At 39.4% G+C, this 22,481-nt stretch overlaps 1 protein-coding gene across 1 annotated transcript; it reads right to left on the reverse strand.

Annotated features, from left to right (window-relative positions):
* Positions 1-4,822: 4,822 nt before the first annotated feature.
* Positions 4,823-9,261, reverse strand: LOC121380052. Its single transcript, XM_041508785.1, has 2 exons — positions 8,643-9,261; positions 4,823-4,923 (listed from the first exon to the last, which is right to left on the reverse strand). Exon 1 carries the CDS (start codon positions 9,128-9,130, stop codon positions 8,648-8,650), a length of 483 nt encoding a protein of 160 aa, XP_041364719.1. The 5' UTR covers positions 9,131-9,261; the 3' UTR covers positions 4,823-4,923; positions 8,643-8,647.
* Between the last annotated feature and the right edge of the window lie 13,220 nt (positions 9,262-22,481).

Below are 22,481 nucleotides of genomic sequence, written 5' to 3' on the forward strand. Positions count from 1 at the left end.
TAATGGATGTCAAATAATGTCATTGTATTGCATTTATATATGTTGATATGTTCGGTGTTGTGGCGGACGGCCAGTTTAAAAAGAGAAACTAGCGCATAATCATATAATTATTGTGTAACTTATGTCGTTGATTATCTACTGCTGAAAATATTGTCCTACATTGTCCATTGTATTATAGTCGATCATTGTATCCCACCTTGTACAGGTACTCGAGTCCTGTGAACGGATTCGAGTCTTGCTAGACTCGACCCGTACCCGAGTACTCGAGTAAACATGGAGACCCTATTCTGAAACTTTGTACAACTAATCTCTGGGACAGTTTCCACAAATTAACAGAACGCAGTTTTATCTTTTATTTAAATATTAAAATTAAAATTTATTATTAAAAAATCTATCTCTAGTTTTATTAAATTAAAAAACAACAACAACAGAGAGTAAAGTTTAACAATAAAATATGTATTGTCCTATACTTTTGATCAAAGCATTCTGAATACCGAAATAGTGTAAACGTTCTGTTTGAGATAGCAAATTTCACTTCATAACAATATTAATTTATTTATTTATTAGTCGAAACAGATCAATTGTTCCATTGGTTGTAATGGGTGAAACATACATCGAACTTGTCCGACTCTTATGCTAGCCTAAAACTATCAACTGTCAGCTGAACGTTATCCAACTCGACGGTTGCGTTGTATTTTCCCTAACTCCCGACTTAAACGGGTGCGCTCAGATTAACAACTATAATGGGTTATACGACGAGAATTGAGTTGTAACAGCGCTCAGCAAGAGCACCACAAAAGTCGTAGAAGTTGGTCAACTTCCTGCTGATAGTTGGTAGTCTGAGTTCAGCATTATGCAAATTATTGTTACACGTAGTTCTATTAATTTAACATGCATGCAGTCGGTATTGAATAATGCAATATTTTATTACAGTAGTCAGTTCTGTTTAATAATAACCTCGCATGACAAACATGCCACCCTGTATAGAGTTTTAAAGAACGCCGTGGAATGAATGTCAAAGTTGTTGACCCAGCCAGTTTTGGTTACCGAGGTACATCGAGGTAAGTACCTTGCAGTATTAATATTGATTCAGGTATGGAGGGAGTTACCAGATTTTAAAACATGTAATGATATACTGAAGTGGTACTAAGACTCGTATAACGCCTACTCCTAGTTTGTCTAATTCTTCAATGTTCATAAAAGGCAGGTGCGAATCCAGGATTTTGTGAACGGGGGCATGTGATATTAAATATGATCATGGGAGACAACCAGACGGTATTGGCAGAATTTAGTTCACTGTCTAAACCGTAGGCGGTATTGGGTCGTCCCCACCCCGCAAAAAAAAAAAAAAAAAAAAAAAAAAAAAAAAAAAAAAAAATCCACCCTGTAAAAAACTCCAAAACCTCCTAAAATATTTACAGGGCATATGGGCATATCGTTATTACTACCTATATCAGTCAGTGACATCGGACCCTCCTTTGAAACCAATCTGGATCAGCTCCTGAATTTAACATTTTGTGCTGGAGTAGCCTAATAGACGTTCAGTTTAAATAAACATACGGAGTAGTATAGGCTACTGTACACACAACGTTACCTATTTAATAGAAGGCGAAAAGGGCAATGTAGTTGTTTGTCGACACTGAGACAACACTAATAGAAATGAGTGCACGACAAATAAAATTTGAATCATTTAAAATTATATTTCTTGATTCAGATTTAAAATATACTACAATGTGCAATAGTCCTTATTTATTGAGTAGAAGTTATTTAAAGTTTATTTTGTTTAACGACACCATTAGAACACATTGCTTATTAATCATCGGCTGTTGGGTGTCAAACATTTGGTTATTCTGACATATAGTATGTACTATGAGAGAGGAAACCCGCTACGTTCCATTAGTAGCAAGGAATCGTTTATGTGCACCATCCCACAGACAGAATAACACATACCACAGCTTTTGATATACCAGTCGTGGGGCACTGACTGGAACGAGAAATAGCCCAATGGGCCCACCGACGGGGATCGATCACAAACCAACCGCGTATCAATCGAGCGCTTTACCACTGGGTTACGTCCTGCTCTAGACGTTGTTTTTTCTTTAGGTGTAAGAGAAGTGTAAGATTCTTACTGTTTTATTCATTAAAAAAAAAAATTAATAAATGAAATGGACCACGTACAGGAGTAATCAAATGTATTATTTTCTTTTTATTTATCGTCTTGTTTCTTTTTCCTGCGTTTATCATTGGTGAAGCAAGAGGGGCCATGCCCCATCCCTCACACCCCACACCCCTCCTCCATTTTACACACTAATATATTTGCCTGGCTTACAATCGTACCAAAATGTATACGTTTTGGGGGTTTATTTGGGTGGCCCCTACCCAATATACAGTTATGGCTAAAGGCTTATATAGAATGTTTGTGGCGTGTGCGTGCGATCCGACTATTGCGTCTGCGTCTTGCGTGTTTGACATAAACGATTATGCCACACGCATCCATACCAGACAGACTCATTGAAACTAATATATACTATTCAAAAAAAGTAGGGGAACCTGAAATATTAATGTTAATATCAACTATTAGACCGAACATACGTTTTGACCACAGACATCCTAGTAAAGAACATTCAGGTCTGTTTATCAACACACCGAAACACACTCCATAGTTTGCACATGCATTACGCAGTTGCCCCGTACACGTGCGTGGGGTGTCATTCTCGATTTTGACAATTTCCAGGAAGGTCGATTAATCACTGTGGAACATTATTTCTGTCAATCTTTTTCATTCTGTTGATCATACAGTTGTTATTGTTTTGTTTTTAGTCATTTTTTATTGTTTGAATTTGCGATTTACTGATAAAAAACCCGTCAACTTTCAAATTTCACTTTTGACCCCAATCGTCCTTCAAGATCTTTGGGTGGTCATAAAACCTATTGTAATACTGAACTACCGGTTGTAATGTTTGCTCAATTAATTCGAAGAGGGGGAGTCAAGACTGGAGGGCACCGAAGCTGGGGAGGGGGGGGGGGTCTGGGGGATGGGGTGGGAGTATGGTGGTGGTCACCGGAAGTAAGAAGTAGACGCTTAGGCGTAGGCAGTTTGGTTATAGGGAGTGTTAGGTTTGTCCGGGGGCGGCTTCCGCCCCCTCCCCTTTTCCGCCCGTTTCGCCTCCCACGCTGAGGTTACCAATACGATTGACACCCTTCTTTATATATATTTCTAACCCAAATTAATAAGCAGAGCTTCCTGGGCAGTATCCCCGTTTCCTGGTAACCTCTCCCCTCCTTTTTTATCGAATAAATTTGGGCAAGTAATTAGTAATAAATTAAATTTATTTAAAATTAATATTTTTTTCTTTTCAATTTGGGTAGCCCAATCAAAAGCGACAAAATTTAAATAAATATGGAATTTTATATTTTATAGGGACATTATTTTGGAAAATTCGCAAATAAAATTAAAATAGTATATTAAAATCCCCTTTTTTATTTTATTTTTTAGAAAAGTTTTGGAAATAATTATCAAAATTGTCCCTTAAAGTTTCTGTCCCGAGTCAAGTCACTGGCATCCAGAGACAGGACTCGGGATGGACATGCTCGAAACCTTCGTGGTATAGGAGCATGTTAAAAACTTCAAGTCAAGTCAATTAATTCACTATTATCATATAACCATTCTCCACAGCTAATATAACTTACAATTTTGGCAATTGTAAATTCTTAGTTGAGTTCCCCTACTTTTTTTGAAGAGTATAATATCGATTTGTTATTTTGAGCATTAAGAGAGTGGCATTCATACCCGTACATGTATAGACCCTTTACAGTCAGAGAACTCGGGCTAGTAACTATGAGCATTAAGAGAGTGGCATTCATACCCGTACATGTATAGACCCTTTACAGTCAGAGAACTCGGGCTAGTATATATGAGCATTAAGAGAGTGGCATTCATACTCGTACATGTATAGACCCTTTACAGTCAGAGAACTCGGGCTAGTATATATGAGCATTAAGAGAGTGGCATTCATACCCGTACATGTATAGACCCTTTACAGTCAGAGAACTCGGGCTAGTATATATGAGCATTAAGAGAGTGGCATTCATACCCGTACATGTATAGACCCTTTACAGTCAGAGAACTCGGGCTAGTATATATGAGCATTAAGAGAGTGGCATTCATACCCGTACATGTATAGACCCTTTACAGTCAGAGAACTCGGGCTAGTATATATGAGCATTAAGAGAGTGGCATTCATACCCGTACATGTATAGACCCTTTACAGTCAGAGAACTCGGGCTAGTATATATGAGCATTAAGAGAGTGGCATTCATACTCGTACATGTATAGACCCTTTACAGTCAGAGAACTCGGGCTAGTATATATGAGCATTAAGAGAGTGGCATTCATACTCGTACATGTATAGACCCTTTACAGTCAGAGAACTCGGGCTAGTATATATGAGCATTAAGAGAGTGGCATTCATACTCGTACATGTATAGACCCTTTACAGTCAGAGAACTCGGGCTAGTATATATGAGCATTAAGAGAGTGGCATTCATACCCGTACATGTATAGACCCTTTACAGTCAGAGAACTCGGGCTAGTATATATGAGCATTAAGAGAGTGGCATTCATACTCGTACATGTATAGACCCTTTACAGTCAGAGAACTCGGGCTAGTACATACCGAAACCGGCCTCGGTGGTGTCGTGGTTAAGTCATCGGGCATAAGGCTGGTAGGTACAGGGCTCGCAGCTTGGTACCGACTCCCGCCCTCAATGGTAAGTGTAAGTGGGGTAACACCACTCCACCCTCTTCTCTATCAATAACGACTGACAACTAGCCCACTGACCTTGACAGACAGGCCAGATAGCCGAGGCGTGTGCCCAGGACAGCGTGCTTTAACCTTAATTGGATAGAAGCACGAAAATAAGCTGAAATGAAAAAAAAAAAGTATATACCGAAGTATATTTAGTAGGCTAAAGGCATTCTGCTAAAGAAATTTAAATGTAGTGAGTTATAAAAGTTTTTTTTTTTTTTTTTTTTTACAAATTACATGTTTAATGCACCACAATTGTTCAAAAGTTAAAGTTTGTTTTGTTTAACGACACCACTAGAGCGCATTGATTAATTAATCATCGGCTACTGGATGTCAAACATTTGGTAATTCTGACAGAGGAAGCCCGCTACATTTTTCATTTTTTTTTTATAAATTTATACAAAATAATGTAATATAATAAATATATAGTTTGTTTTGTTTAACGACACCACTGGAGCGCATTGATTAATTAATCATCGGCTATTGGATGTCAAACATTTGGCAATTCTGACTCTTAGTCATCAGAGGAAACCCGCTACATTTTTCCTCATGCAGCAAGATATATTTTATATGAACTTTCCCCCACACAGGAAAACACATGCCACGACCTTTTTCCAGTTATGGTGCACTGGTTGGAACGAGAAAAAACTCAAACAGCTGAATGGATCCACCGAGGTGGTTCGATCCTGCGACGCAAACACCTCAAACGAGGACTCAACCGACTGAGCTAAATCCCGCCCCTCACAACTGTTCAAAGGCGGTGGTATGTGCTTTCCTGTCTGTGGAAAAAAGGAAGGAAAGAAATGTTTTATTTAACGACGCACTCAATACATTTTATTTACGGTTATATGGCGTCACACAGCTATTGAAAGAGGAAACTCGCTGTCGCCACTCCATGGGCTACTCTTTTCGATTAGCAGCAAGGGATCTTTTATATGCACCATCCCACAGACAGGGTAGTACATACCACGACCTTTGATATACCAGTCGTGGTGCACTGGCTGGAACGAAAAATAGCCCAATGGGCCCACCGATGTGTCTGTAGAAAAGTGGATATAAAAGACCCCTTGCTACTAACGGACAAATGTAGCGGGTTTCCTCTCTAAGACTGTCAGAGTTACCAAATGTCTGACATTCAATAACCGATGATTGATATATCAATGTACTCTACTGGTGTCGTTAAACAAAATAAACGTTTATGTTTATTCGTAAAAATAAATTGAAGCAGGATTTATTCTTTCGAATCAGCTGGATTGTCATTTCATTTCTTGCTCTGGGTTGGAGTCGGTACCGGGCTGTGAACCCTGTACCTACCAGCCTGTAGTCCGATGGCTTAACCACTGCGCCACCGAGGCCGGTGTTCGACTGTCGTCGAAATTATGGAGTCCGATAGCCCCAGAAGTTTGTTTTCTTTTGGAATCCTTAGTGTCCCAAATGACCCCAGTTGGCGCAGTGACGTAGCCAGGATTTTATATTGTGGAGTCGGGTTATAAGTGATAGGTAAATATAAAAGGTGGAGGGGCGGTGTGGGACGTAATTGTATGTGTGTGTGTTGGGGGTGGGGGTGTGTGTGGGGGTGGGTGGGTGGGGTGGCTGGTTACGCCAGTGCCCTTCTTCCAATAAAAGAATCCCAACTCAAAACCGGCCATTGAACTTGCAATTCCTTACTATAATATTTTACAGCAGACATTTCGCACTGGCCTTAGTTCGAGTACAAATGGAAGCATGTTTCCATCATTAATCGAATCCCCTTGATGGACCCATTCTCTGAGTTATTGGATTGTTTTTCTTATTGCAACCAGTGACCCACGACTGGTATATCAAAGGTCGAGGTTTGTACATGTAACAAATCCCCTGCTGATAATGGATAACTGTAACGGGGGTTTCTTTTGAGACTACATGCCAGTGTTTGATATCCTATATCTGATCCAACATGCTCTAGTGGTAACATTAAAACTATCAAATTTTAATAGCTAGTGCATTCTTTTTTCGCTATTCGACTTTTTAAGTACAGACATAAATAACGTATGTAACAAACAAAGAAAACTAAATTAAAGCTACTATCTCGGCTCCCCATAATTTTGTTAAGGTTTACCTGAAAATAAAACCATGAAATCAAATGTACTATTAAGTATTTTATTTAAAAAAGGATTAACAATAACACTGTTTCCACATATACATACATATATACGTTCGAAATTACACTGAATACTTTTTCATATTCAGCATTCATGTTTTTCACTGTGATCTGTTCGCTAAATAAATAAATAAATAAATGAATAATAAATGAATAATAAATAACTAAATAAATAGATCTATAGATCTATAGATCTATAGATAGACAGACAGACAAACAGGCAGGCAGACAGACAGATAACATACCTCTGTCGCACAAAGGTACATTATTGTCGTTGCCAGTGGTTTTTGTTAGATAAAATATACGAACAGAGAGAAACGCTGTACGTGGCGATGCAGTTAAATTATCGACCTTTAGGCTGATGGGTATTGGGTTCGATTCCCAGTACCGGCTTCTACTAACCAGAGTAAGTATTAACGGCTCACTGAGCATGAGGTGTAAAGCTATTATGTCGACTCATATCTCAATAACCTCTAACAATGAACTAGTCCTTGACTTACAACCAAAATAGCTGAGGTCTGTGCAGACGACAGCGTGCTTGAACCTTAATTGAATGTTAAAATATGAAATCAAGTTAAAATAACACGGTAGGGAATATTGGACTTTGGTATCACAGCATTCTGGGGAATATATACTAGTGCCAGTTGCACACAATTAAATAAATTAAAATTAAATACCCACGATATATACACTTTTTTTTTTTTAAATCCTCTTTATGATCAATATTCCAATATATACAATATCATGCAACAGTAACCCAGAGAATATAAACTGAGAGTGGACTTTGGACGTGTTTGAGATAATCCAAACCAAATAACCACGTATTTGATACATGTTCAGGAGTGCGAGCGTTCGCGGTATCTCGCTGGACCTTTTTTTTTTTTTTTTTTTTTACGCCAAACATTACATAAATATGCGACGTGACACAAGACGATGGTACCAGTCAAATTGTTCGCGAGCGCTCGGCCTCCTAAAAACGCAGTACGTTGTACTCATTACAACTTATCAGACGATTAATCTGTTGTTACTTGGCTAATTAAAGCAATACATAAATTATTGATACAGCCTGCAAATATTTAGATTATTTCAAACACACTCTACTCAGTCTGCATTCTCTACATACTGCCACAACCAACACACACACAGATAACACCATATGGACTCTCGGTTTCTCTTGAATGTCTGTTGAATCGCTTTAGTTACTCACACGCCGATAGGTTCGCCTCTGGTCGTGATTATATACTAGTGTATACAGCCACCATCATCTATGACGTATGGAACATACACACACGCACACATGTTAAAGAGTACACATCCTTGCGCACGCTGTAATCCAGTAACCTTGTCGACTAGAAGTTCTAAAAATAATTTCGGTCGGTCTTCTATTCCAACATAATTGTTCCTGCCATTACGTCCATAACGTCATTGAGGATTTTGGCACAAACTCAGGTACATTCTACAACTGGGTTACACAATTTGCCACGCGGTGAAAACCAAAACAGTGTTAGTATTTATATCCCTGTAAAACGGCCACCAGTTCTTGTATAGGATTTCTGGAGGTCCTTTGATGGCCGTTATTGGCAAGTTTATATTATATATAGGAATAGACAATTCACATTTTTTTCATAAATCCTACCACAGATTCCGAAATTTTTAAAAATAAAATTTTAAAATAAAACACTTCATAAAAAACCCACCAACATCAATCCCTGAAACGCAAACCTTCATCAAGCGACACGGCAATGTCGTTGACGACGAGGTCCTCGTCGTAGTTCAAGCACTGGGACAAAACTACAGTCGCCCTGACCGTGACGTCACCGAATATAACGGGAGCCAGTTTGATCAGTCGCTCCCTCAGGGACCGCTTGTCTCCCTCCGCCTCCTCCTGGTACATGGGGTTGGAGATGAACGTCTGGGTCGTGCGGCTCCCCTCCACGTACCTCCACCGAATGGTTTCCAGCTGGTCCTTGGACATGAGGCCCGCCCCCAGTGGAATGCCGTTCACGAGTCTTGGGAGTTTCCTGAAGCAGGAGTTGGGAATCTCCGAATCGCTGTACAGAGGACTGAACGTGACCTGTATGAGGTAACACTGCTTTTTGTTGTCGTCGTCTGCTTTCGTCCGTTGCAGACGAACCATTTTGGCGGCGTCGTGGGAGTTGATAGTGAACAGCGACTTCTGCGACATGTCCAGGGTCCTGCTGGCCGTCACGGGGAATAGTTGGTAGCTGGAAGGCGGGACGTGGAGATGGGGTCGGATATTCGGCCAAGACGCCACCGTGAAATATAGCACCGAGCTCTTCGTACACAGTAGCCTATACCCGCACGGCAGCTATAATTATTTAAAGTCCTGGCTTTTTTTCTCTCCGCTTCTCTACTTCTTTCAGGTATATACTTGCTCCTACGCACTAACAACGGCAGGTGCACGTCCTAAGCCCAACTATCACGGAACGTACTATATACCAATACCAGTTTCGAATCTGTCTACAGTAGGCATTTTGGCTACATAATATGCATAACGTTGTTTATATACGCTAGAGGCACCAAACCACTTGGATATATTCCCAACCAAGAGATTAGCTACGCAACGACACGTATAACCTCCAATTAAGACAAATACCTGAGCTAATTAAAAGCTACTTGATTACCATGACAAAATCTAGCGCTATTGTACCGAGTTCATGCGCTTAATCTCTACCGTTAAATATCAACAATGTGGGTAATTTTTCAGTGCAGACACCTGGAGGGCTGTGTATAAAAAAACAGTAACTAATGGATTAATTTCTCTTTTAATACTAACAAAAGTGTTCCTTTCAGCCTGCTTTTCAAATCAAAGATTACTTAATATACAGGTGCTTACCGTGTGTATTCCCGCGCAGAACAACTACGATAGGGCGTGCTTTGAAATCTATGTAATAGTTAGAGGACGAGTAACAATACTTTATCGGCGTATAAAGGTAGTGTCGTACGAGACAAAGGCGAGGCGTTAGCCGAGCGTTTTCTCGTGCGACACTACCTTTATACGCCGATAAAATATTGTTACTTGTCCTCTAACTGTCTTAGAGCAGAGCCAAAATCGTTATGACTGCACGTGCAGCAATACCGCTTATAAAGTGAATGTCTGAAGTACTTTATGGGGATATAAATGTACTTCACGTGACCAAATATGAAGCTCCCATTGGACTAGAAATTCAGCTGTGCTCTAAATACCATTTAGTGGTATTAGTGGTATGAATGCAGAAATAAATTGAAAAAAACACAACCCCACAACAAAAAACCCAAGCCCAACAGTACCTGTAAAACAAGAACTACAATAGCCCCCGATATCTTAATTACACATGAGAAGCACGTACAGTTCATGAATAATCTTGAATTAGTGGAAATCTATATGGTATGCAATAGAAGATCCAAAATAATGTCGAATGGTTGGGGGTGGGAGAGGGGAGCATCAGGAATGCTGAAACTCAAGACCGAGGAGAATCGTGTTTTTAAAAATCATATTTTATGAGTTTTCAAAAATATTCCCATCAAAATCTGAAGTGTTCTGTTAAATTATACAAAACGTAAGTGAGATTTCGTTATAAAAATAATAATTTAATAATAAAATAAAAAAATTTAAAAAGAGGGGAAAAAAAAAAAAAAAGAGGAAGCAAGTTAAAATAAAAACACATTTTTGGATATTTTTAAAGACTAATTGAAAAGAGGTCAATATATTTCATTTGGATAGGCCACCGACATCTGGACACCTTGCGTCAAACTATAGATATTGATACGCTGACAGAATACTGTATGTTCTGGATGCATTCCATGTTCATAAAGACACAATACAAGATATCCAAACACAACTTTAAGCGCTCTTTGAAAGATTTGGTCTTCAACTGTCATTGGGCACTGACGCGCATCCGTTTGTCGCCGAGTCACATCAGTGCGTCACAGGGACAATTAAATAATGTTATACCCTGCTGTCACAATCCCGTTATCAATACAGATTAGAACAAAACACAACTGAAATACGGATCACAAACATGCTACTTGACAATTTTTGTACTTGTATACAATAATATACAAAATAATTGGTCGTAGTATTCATAATTCGTTTAATACAAATTCAAAAGGCTTGCCAATTCAGTGACATTTTAAATGTCGAGTGTCATGTATTACATTCAGTTAAAGTTTGTTTCATGTTTATCGACACCGCATATATTGATTTATTAATCATCGCCTATTGGATGTCAAACATTTGGTAATTCTGACATAGTCTAAGAGAGGAAACCCGCTACATTGTTCCATTAGTAGCAAGGGAGCTTTTATATGCATCATACCACAGACATGATAATACATACCACAATCTTTAATATAGGCTACCAGTCATGGTGCACTGGCTGGAACAAGAAATAGCTCAATGGGCCCACCGACGGGGATCGATCCTAGAAGAATCGCACATCAGGCGAGCGCTTTACCACTGGGTTACATACAAACAATACATGTCTGTCCATTATATACAAAAATATGCACTCAACAGCGGCACATTCAGAGGGACCTCCTTTAAAGGTGTAGACTCACAGCTGCATAACGACCAAAACTATTTGTTCATTTGTCTTGCATGGGCGGATCCAGGAAATATTTTTAGGGGGGGGACCAAAAAAGAAGGGCACATTGACTCGTCAAAAGGGCACCTTACTACAAGTTTTGATATTTACAATTAATATGAATTCCTACAGTTCTACGTCATAATATACTAGCAATAATGAAGTAAATTGGCGTCACTCGCGTTAGAACCTCAATGGGGCCCCATTGAGACTCAATAACACAGACACATATCTGCAAGCTTGCGCATGTACACGAAAATCTTGATTTCATTTATCTACAATATAATTATTGTTTACTTAAAAAAAAAAAAATTCTACAAACAAAAAGGGCACTTGGACATTTTGAGGGCACTTGAACAATTTTTTGGGGGGACGCGTCCCCCTGGTCCCCCCCCCCCCCTTGGATCCGCCCATGTCTTGTGAAATATGAAGATTATATCTTGAATTAACTGTTCAGTGTCAAACAAATTACATTCCAGTAATTTCATTTACTATCATTTGTAATCTGATATGTATTGCAAAATCCAATAGTAGTGACCAGCAGGTTAACATGTGACGTCACAGTTGGATTCTAAATCGCATTTCCATATGCGATGAAGATTGTCTATGAACTTTATATTTTTCGTCAAGGATTTTTGTGTTGAGGAAACCACTGTTTACGCTGAGGGCAATACATTACACTATGTATATCATTGAGATAATTATTCTAACATTATATATGAGATCGATTAATTTCAGCAACCCGTGCAATTGTCCACGGTACTTTTTTCTTGTTGCGGACTATATTAAAAAAATGTCCACGGCATATTTTTTTTTGCCGTATACATTTTGTTACAGGTTATGTTTGTGAAGGATTCAACTAAAGCACCCAGCATAATCTTTTATTATATTAAACATGCATAAACACCACTAAGGCGTCCGAGGTTTATTTCTCTTTATTTAGACTTAAAATTAAAGTACTTGGGAAATTCCTCCAAAACACTTAATATATGATAAACACTGTCACTGGGGCTATCTTACCCAGGACAGTAATGGTCTGCCAGTATTGTTCAGGTGTGTGTGTTATCAGTGTGACTGGGGTGAAAGATAGTTCACTGAGAGAGAGAGAGAGAGAGAGAGAGAGAGAGAGAGAGAGAGAGAGAGAGAGAGAGAGAGAGAGAGAGAGAGAGAGAGAGAGAGAAAGAGAGAGAGAGAGAGAGAGAGAGAGAATATCTGGCAAGAGAGAAAAACGTTTAGGACCAACTCTCCATATCATATATATATATATATATATATATATATATATATATATATATATATATATATATATATATATATATATATATATATATATATATATATGTTATCATCATGGATTAAAGAATATAATCGAGATCGAACTTGTGTAGTTTTTGTGTGAAGGTGCTTTATGCTCTCGGCCACATGTAATTGCAAGAGTTGAATACGAAACAAGTTACAACGAGCGTGTTTTCAATCGTACATCACGAGCGAAAGCGAATGATGTACGATTAAAAACACATGAGTTGTAATATTAACGGTCTCACACGGGAACGAGCATAATATTTTATTTATTACACCGTACATCAAAGAAAAAAAGAAGACGCACATAATGACTTCCAAAATGACTGAAACAAAACATGAAAATGCACAGCTAAAAGACCGGGAAAAAGTTAACTGTGCTTGAACATTAATTGGATAGAAGCACGAAAATAAGTTGAAATGAAAAGAAAAGTATATACCGAAGTATATATAGTAGGCTAAAGACATTTTGCCAAACAATTTTTTTGTTTTACAAATTAGATGTTTATTGCACCACAATTGTTCAAAAATTAAAGTTTGTTTTGTTTAACGACACCAATAGAGCACATTGATTAATTAATCATCAGCTATTGGATGTCAAACATTTGGTAATTCTGACAGAGGAAGCCCGCTACATGTTTTCTTATGCAGCAAAGAATCTTTTATATGCACTTTCCCACAGACAGGATAGCACATACCACGGACTTTGACCAAGGAAAAAATTACATCATATTGTGGCCACTTTCATTTAGCTATTTATCAATCAAACTTTGCATTCCTTACGCCACACATCTATCAATGAAGTTTAATTACAAAAAAGCACCACCACCACCCCATATTATAAATACATTCAAGACTAAACAAAATTATTAAAATATATATTTTGTTATATATTATGCTGCTAACATTAATTATACAAATTGACAGGTCTGAGGCGGGATTTAGTACAGTCGGTTGGGTGCTCGCTTGAGGTGCTGGCGTCAGTCGCTTAGTGCACCACAACTGGTCAAAGGCTGTGGTATGTACTTTCCTGTTTATGTAAAAGTGCATGTAAAAGACCCCTTGCTGCATTAAGAAAACTGTAGCGGGTTTTCTCTGATGACTACAAGTCATTATTATCAAATGTTTAACATCCAATAGCCGATGATTAATTAAGCAATGTTCGCTAGCGGTGTCGTTAAACAAAACAAACTTTAACTTTTCCAACTTAGAAATATTAATCGAAAGAATGATGGGCACACTGTTTGCATGGAGATCTATGCGGAGTTGTACTGTGTGACAGTCGATCGCCTGATCAGAGGTCACGACCTCTCAAAAGACGTATTCAACAATGTGAAAAGACGATATAGACAGTCAATTGGAAGGGGTAATCCCCCGCCCCGGGAATTATGACCAAATTGTTTAGAAAGCCGATGGCACAGAAAGATGTAATGCATGTATTTGCCTTCTGTAAACAGGTTATTTTGGAAACAAGGGGTCGAAATAAAAGCAATTTTTTCCTTCTTTGAGCCTTTATATTTTGAGTTTGGGGATATGATTAATTAATGCTAAATAACCAAATTTTGTTTTAGCCAAACCCGTCTGATTTGGGGGTTTTTAAAAATAATAAATAAGTTTTCTATACCAAACAGTCATTTTCAAAATGGCAAGGTGAGTGAGGGCGTTACAAAATTCAATATGGCGTCCAAGATGGCCACCATTTCATGTTATTGGCTATAACTGACTCTATATTAAACCTATGATGATAAGTTTTGTGTCTAGCCATAGGTTTGGGGGGTCAAATAACCCATTTAAACCATTTACAAAGTTGGTCACTGTTTATGTCTTTGGAAATCCAAGATGGCCACCAATATGGCTGTCAATTTATGTTTTGGATATAACTTTCTTCACATTAATTCTATAACAACTGTTCATTTTGGTGGCTAGTCATAGTCCTGTGGGGTCGGTGAATTTGTTTAAACTATTTACAAAGTTGGTTAGGAATTATATACTAAGAAATCCAAGATGGCCACCAATATAGGTGTGAAATTATGAGCAATTCCACGAAACCATCAACCTCAGGGTGAAAATACAAAACATACTTTCTGATTGTGTTTATTGTTGTTTAGCAAGGCCAAAGGCCCCAGATAACTAAACCGTACTCCATAATTCATATATGTAATGTGTTATTCACTGTTTCAGCTATTAAATATTATCCTGAGTGGGTGGGAAAAATGCTACATTGCAAAGACTGCAGCTGTATCAACATACATAATAAAAACTATTAGCAATTAAACCAAATTAGTGGTATTCAACAAGGAACTAAATATCAGTCTCCAAAACTGTATATACAACTTTTCATTATAGTTTCATATTTCAGTCGATTCTGTGCAAGGAAGAACACTCTTATTTAATTATGTTTTTAACGTCATTTTGCCCTATGCTGGCAGCCGGTTACTTTATAGGGCTATGAAACTGTGTGAATGCAATACAATGGCATGATTTGGCATCCATGTTCAGCGCTGGAATTAAGATGCATAATGCTATTTTACTTTATTCCTTAGTCTCATCGTCATCTAGTGTAAGTATCGGGTACTCGGGTCCGGGTCCGGGTCGAGTTTGACTCTCGAGTACTCGAGTCCAATATTTTGGACTCGTGGATGCCCTATACTGTGCCTTTTTCAGGGGTGGTGGTACAAATGTCACGTGTGTTACTTTTACAGTACAAAAGCGTTTTTTGTGCACAAAGCGGATAGACGGAAGCAGGGCATCCCCCCCCCCCCCCGTCATTTCCCCCGGTCTCCCCCCTGGTATTTCCCCTATGTCATCCCCCCGGTCATTCCCCCCCCCCCCCCCTCCAGTCATAAGTGGTATAAATAACACTATTATTTTATAATAGTTTATGTGAAACATTGAAAACAAACACATGAACATATTCAACAGTCTACATTTGTTGGTTGTGTGCAATGCCTCGTAAGTAGTCCAACACTGGCCGGTTGTTGTATTCGCTAACAACATTCTTCAGTTTGTTACAGGGCCCTCACATATCAGCCGGCGTCCGCGCGATTTTTCTAATCGCAGGAGTCGCCGGGGGATTTGTTATACAAATCGCCCGGGATCCGTAAAGGGGCCGTGAGGCTATCGTAGGGTGGCCGTGAGGGGCCCGTGAAAATCCCACGGCGCCCGGCGGATTTTGTTTCCAATAATTTAATTTAATCTTCAGGCGGCCGCCAGATCACCAGTCGGTTTCCGGCAAACCGCCGGGCGGGGCCCTAGCGACGTGTCTACGGGATTGCCACGACCTAAAATCGCGCTTCGAAAATCGCAGATTTGGGAGTCAGGTTTTCACGCCCGCGGGGTTCGGGCGACCCCTAAAAATCTCAGCGGAGCCCGTAGAAATCGGGCAGCGTCCGGCCTGATGTCTCGCGAAAATGCCCTTTTTGGCCTCTTTTAGGAGTCGCGCGGGCGCCGCGACCGATATGTGAGGGCCCCTTTAGTAACATCTCTATATTTCATGGTAACTTCGCTTAATGATTGTTCTTTTTTAACACATCTAAGAACAACCATATGCTTGCACCAACAGTTGCTCAAATTAAGAGAATTAACAGTTTGCAAATTGCAACTTCAAACATTGCTCTTTAGTAGACAATAGCAAAAATGCTAATCTTACCTGGAAATTGAATTAAGAAGATTAGAAAGTAACTTTTCTACTTCAAACGTTCTCTATTACTGTATAAACTCAATTTCAGTTAAATTCTTTATTAACGTTTAGCTATACAGCTCATCTCTATAAACAAGATTACAAGTATATTACATTAACAGGAGAAACAAAACACAAGAAAACAATACATAAACATTTTAAAATGTCATATATCGAAACTGGGGTGGGGGGGGGGGGAGATTTACTGGGGCCGAATATACCAGGGGGGAATTGTCCTGCGGGGAAATAGTCGGGGTAGGGGGGATATCCGGGGGGGGGGGGGGGGGGGGGGGGGGGTGCCCTAGAATCGGATAGACATTGTTTTCTTCTTTTTATCCCAGTGCCCCCTTTCCTTTCTCTCCTTTGAATTCCATCTGATTTCTTCCCGATCTGGCAACTCCTCCTATCTTTCAACTTCTTTCAGTGTCCACCTCCACATCCCAGTCTTTGTCTCTCCAACCGCGACAGGTGCTTGTCTCTCGTGGCTATCTGTGCCACACACCTGTTTCCCATCAGCTTTTAGCTGTGGGCTTAGTCTAACCACTTCGGGGAGTGTTCAGTAGTTACTTCGGGCATTGTTAAGAAGCATTTGTAACCATCTACTATGCACCCCTACTACCGGCGGTCGTTAGTTAGTGCCGTGGGTCAGACCAGCTTTATTAGCGGCAGGAGACGAGAATGCCAGGTGGGTGCAGGGATATACACAGAGACTGCACCCGTGGAGGAAGTTGAGACAGGTAGGCGATGGTGTGGACAGCTCAGAAGACAGAGTCGGAGGAAATTGACAGAAAGGGTCGAAGCAGATTGAAATTGTGGGAGAAATTGGAAAGTTTTTTATATTAAGATAATGAGAATGATATGCAGAGGGTGATAAATGAGAAAGATGAATGAATGTGTGAGCCAGCTTTGACGGGATTTGAACCACTGTTGTCAGCTTGATTGTCCAGCAGCTTATCCACTAGACCACAGAGCTCACTATCGGATAGACATTTGGTACCAAACTGGATTCTCTGTTGCCGCTGTTGAAGGCTTTTTGCACAAGAGAGGACTTAAAACTTATAAACCTTTCCCACAAACCAAGGTAACCACCCTGACTTAATGGGTGACACACGTGACATCCTGGAGAAAATGTATTTGTCTTGTCCAGATTTATAATGTTATTAGTTTATCTAATTGTAGCTCGATGTCACATGAATGGAAATTAGAAGAAATAATGATGTCAAAAATAAACGATAATCCTGTTAATTTTGACACTTCATGAAACCCTGTATATACCCTGTATAAGACATAACTTTGCTGGATCTAGCATTGGCAGGTAATCTGCAAACTAAATGGTTGGGTGCGACTGATCGATGCTGCGTGAATATGTATGGGCCTACATGTATACCTGAAAACTCGTACTAAGTATTGTACATGTATGTTGTCTTCATTGCTTAAGAAAGATGGGATCTAGCTCAGTCGGAATAGTATTCGCTTGAGGTTCTTTAGTCGTAGGATTGTGAATATATCCTCTGATTGGATTCCCCCACCCCCTCCGTCCCAGTCAATGCCCCACAACTGGTATGTGCTGCTAATAGAAAAATACAGCACATTTCCACTAAGACTACAGGTCAAAATTATAAATAATTTTACATCCAGTAACCATTGGTTAATAAATCAGTGTGCTATAGTGGTGTCACTAAACAAAACAAACGGGTTTTTTTTCATTGTTTAAAAATACCCTTAATGCTTGGGGTCACGTTTAGAGAAGGTTAGTCAGAATATCTGCAAAACATTGTCTTCTTAAAAGAAATATTTGCATTTGCTGTTGTCTTCCCTGTAGCAGATATTTCCATTTTATATATTCCAGCCAATACGGATGCATCGTTAAACAGTTATTCATTAACTGATCTTGTTTTTTGTCAGAAATCATCAAGCCTTTATGCTCTAATGAAAACAACGTCACTGAAGACATTAATTTTCTTATAAAAGCACACAAAGGTGCGTTCGGTCATCTGCAAATAAGACGTGCAAATCACAACACAAAGAAATATCTTTAGTCAGCTGCTCCTGTTGTCAGTACAAAATAACATCAGTCTTGAAAATGTGTTGACATATTATATGCGCCCAGTTCCATGGACACTTGGCACACCTCCAGTCTCTAGTTGGAATTTCTGGGACTTTCGGTGACCTAGCACAGACGGTTCTCTCTCTATTACCGAAATCAGAGAGGGAGGCTTTTGTCACTCATACCTACCTTAAAGGTGCCATCAAAGCATCTGAACGAAATCGAAGGGGAACATCAGAAACATTCTTGCTGAAAGGTCCATTGACGCAGGAGTTGGAAGAAAGGACACATACCAAACTTAAATACTTTGTGTGCTGTTTGTACGGGCAGCCAAAGTATAAAGATGTGAACAAGCTTTGCCAGGTCATATGCTATGAAAAGTTTTAGACGGCACATGATCAATCTCTCTCAGCTTCTGGTGGGACAGACTTGAGCCCTCTCCCACCGTGCAAATCTTTCCTCAGGCTGCACACAGAACATGCCAATTATGACACACTAGTTTGAAAAACAGCAAACATAGCAAAACCTAACCTAAGTCCTGTTGCAAAATGATGCAGTGCAGCTCAGTTAGAACTGGAAATGAATGAACACGGGAAAATATTCTTCAAGCTGAACCGGTTGATGTATTGTGTGAATCTGGTCTCGAGGACGAAGAGCTTGAGGAACAAACCCGCTGAACTCACCAGTGTAGTCGATACTATGCATGTGGATGGCTGTGATGACATTAGCTTTGAGATTTAAAAGTACGTTGTAGTGATCGCATCAAGAAGTGAAACTGTTTTTAAGTGTAAATATGTAATAAATATTTCTCTTGAAACTAGAGCTGGATCTGTATAGACTACCATCTTGAATTTCGGATTATGTAAAGCATTCCAACCTTCTAGATGGATATATGGATACCTTGGCTTCCAAAACCAATGACTAGTTACCCTAGATTTAATGTGAAGCAAGTTATATCCAAAACATAAACTGTCAGCCATATTGGTGGCCATCCTGGATTTCCTATGATGTAATCCCTAACCAACCTTGTAAATGTTTTAAATGAATTCATTGACCCCTGAAATCTGTGACTACACACAGAAATTAGCAGGTGCCACAGGTTTGATAGTATACAAGTTCTATCCAAAATATAAATTGACAACTGTGTGGTGGCCATCTTGAATTTCCTACGATGTAATCCCTAACCAGTCTTGAAAATGGTTTAAATAGGTTCTTTGACCACCAAAACTTATGACAAGACATCAAATTTATCATTCTAGGTTTAATATGAAGGCAACGTATAGCCAATAAAATGAATTGATTAAAATACACGAAGATGACCTTGGTTTATCAGACACATTCCAAAAAGGGACATCTGTTTCTACACAAGACAATTAAAAAACCCTAAATACAAACTTTCCAGGTCTGCCAGACTATTAAGTATCACAATGCTTTACGCCACTTGTTTCCCGAGGGGTAGGCTACATTACAGTCTGTAACTTGTGAAATAACCCGTTGTCAGAGGGCAAACACCTGAAAATCAGTGTCAAAATGAACAAGCTTTCAGACCCACAATGTGGGGAGGGTTTATCTCAGTGTTAGAGTACTTGCCAAAGATACGATGAGTCATAGCACCAATCGCTTTCGGGGTAAAAAAAAGTAAATCGCCTATGCTAATATATAACAATACATAATGATGTACTTGACATACTTTCATCAAGTTTTCATTTCAATAGCACTTTACCAGTCTGGATCTCGCCGCAGTAATACGTGTTTGTTTCGCTTGCCCAACACTGCACGTGCGTTCGTGTGCTCCATTTGGGAATCCTCCATTTTGTTTTGTTTTTGTCAACAAAATGGGAGATTTATAATGGGATGTATGTCGCCATTGGAACTGGTTGGATGCTATGACGCTTCTCGTTTTGACAGTCTGCACCACCAGGTTGAATTATTTTTTTTAGCAAGATTTATTTTTCCGGCAGACTTTTGTCGACATGTTTTTCGGTGACTAATATGACATTCTGCAGAACGCCACGGTTGTTCACGTTTCTAGTCTCTACGTGTCCGAGCCTGTCCTAGCAGCACTGGAAGATTGACCGCCCACTCTAAGAAGAAATAAGAAGCGGGGTCGGCCCCTACTACTCTTACCTAGACTTTACTTTGTTTTATATTGATACCATCTCGTATTCTCCGGAGCCGGGCCCGTTCGCACCACTATACCAACCATGACGACTGGACTATACCCTAGTCGGAGACTCTCGTTCAGCACAGCACTACACCTTCCACATCTAAGGACTGCCACTATTAGGGTTTTCTTGACGGGATGAAACCCATCCCATCCCTACAAGCTGTGCACCTAAACGGACTTAACGAGTCCACACACGTGGACATATCTAGATAGGACTTTAAACTTTTAGACCTTCGCTCAAAATTTTATGTGGAATTTTTTTTTTTTTAAATATTATTAAATAGTTCGATCCTCTCTTCTTTTTCTTATTTATTTTTGGACTGTCCTTCTATAATGTTCCAAATTAGATAAATATTCGGCCGAGCAGTCAATTATTTTTTATTTTTGGCTTTTTAACTTCTTTTTTTCAAAAATTCTATTAATTGTTTCACTAATTGCTATTTTCGAAATTATGCCCATGTCCGACTCTATCTCCCACCCCCCTTTGTTCCCGGACCCAGTCACTGGCGAAGTCAGAGACTGTGCCCAGGAAAGACGTGATTGAACGTTAATTGGATGTAGGCACGTTAATTATCCAATCCAATTCAGTAGCTACTCGAGATCGTTGTTCAGTGGCAAATCATTCATTCAACTTATTTTCATGCTTATATCCAATTAGTTAGTAGTTAGTTAGAAATAAGTCGGCCCCTCCTGTCCCGGAATTGGTCACTGGCGAAGTCAGAGGCTAAGTCCGGGGTGGGCGTGCCTGAACCTCTGTGGATATGGGCACGTAAATAGAGTTCCCATTCCCAAGAAGTCGGTGTTGTGGTTTTACCCCTACCCATTTATTCGTTAAACCTCGCTCTGGGTGGTAGCCGGTACCGGCCTGCGAACCCTGTACCTATCAGCCTTATGTCTGATGGCTTTACTACGACAGCGTCGAGACTAGTGACAATGATTTTGCTTCCGACTTGCTGGGTCACCAGACTGTGTTTTATATATATATATATATATATATATGTATATATATATATATATATATATATATATATATATATAATATATATATATATATATATATATATATATAATTATATGTATACATCATGTGTAAGCACGGTAATAAAGCATTTTGTATTGTATTTTACTGTACTGTACTGTGCTGTCCTGTGCTGTGCTGTGCTGTGCTGTGCTGTGCTGTGCTGTGCTGTGCTGTATACTTATTATACTTGAAGAATAATTAATACAGTAGGCTTATGGTACGTTAACCGTTTCTAAAATATGTACCAAAAATCCCACGTCCGTTAAAAGAAATTATTTTGCACTTGTTGAAAGCACCACTTATCAGCAAGGTATCACTGTCAGTTATATGTATCGACAGCCACTGCGCCGCAGGGTAGGCCGTAAAAACAGCATATTTGTGGTATGGATAAAGTATGTTGGTAGGCCAAAGCCAAATGCTTTATTAGGCCTACTGGATGGTCTGTTATAAATGTTTAAATATTAAAATCATTCTAGAAACCGTAGTTTTAACGTCTTGTTTGCAAGTAGAGTAGAATAGTGTCAGTGTCCCACTATTTTGGCAATGATCAGTCATTTTCGAATGATAATTTAAAGTATGTTTTATTTCTATCATTCAAAGTTCAGAGGGGCGGGACGTAGCCCCATGGTAAAGCTCGATACACGGTCGGTCTGGGATCGATCTCCGTCGGTAGGCCCATTGGGCTATCTCTCATTCCAGCCAGAGCACCACGACTGGTATATCAACGACCGTGGTGT

This window comes from Gigantopelta aegis, chromosome 8 (genome assembly GCF_016097555.1).
Source record: "Gigantopelta aegis isolate Gae_Host chromosome 8, Gae_host_genome, whole genome shotgun sequence".
Classification (NCBI taxonomy): Eukaryota; Metazoa; Mollusca; class Gastropoda; order Neomphalida; family Peltospiridae; genus Gigantopelta; species Gigantopelta aegis.

What these genes read in the sequence shown, in the direction of transcription:
- LOC121380052 (XM_041508785.1), bottom strand. Translation starts at nt 9,130, where the DNA reads ATGTCGCAGAAGTCGCTGTTCACTATCAACTCCCACGACGCCGCCAAA.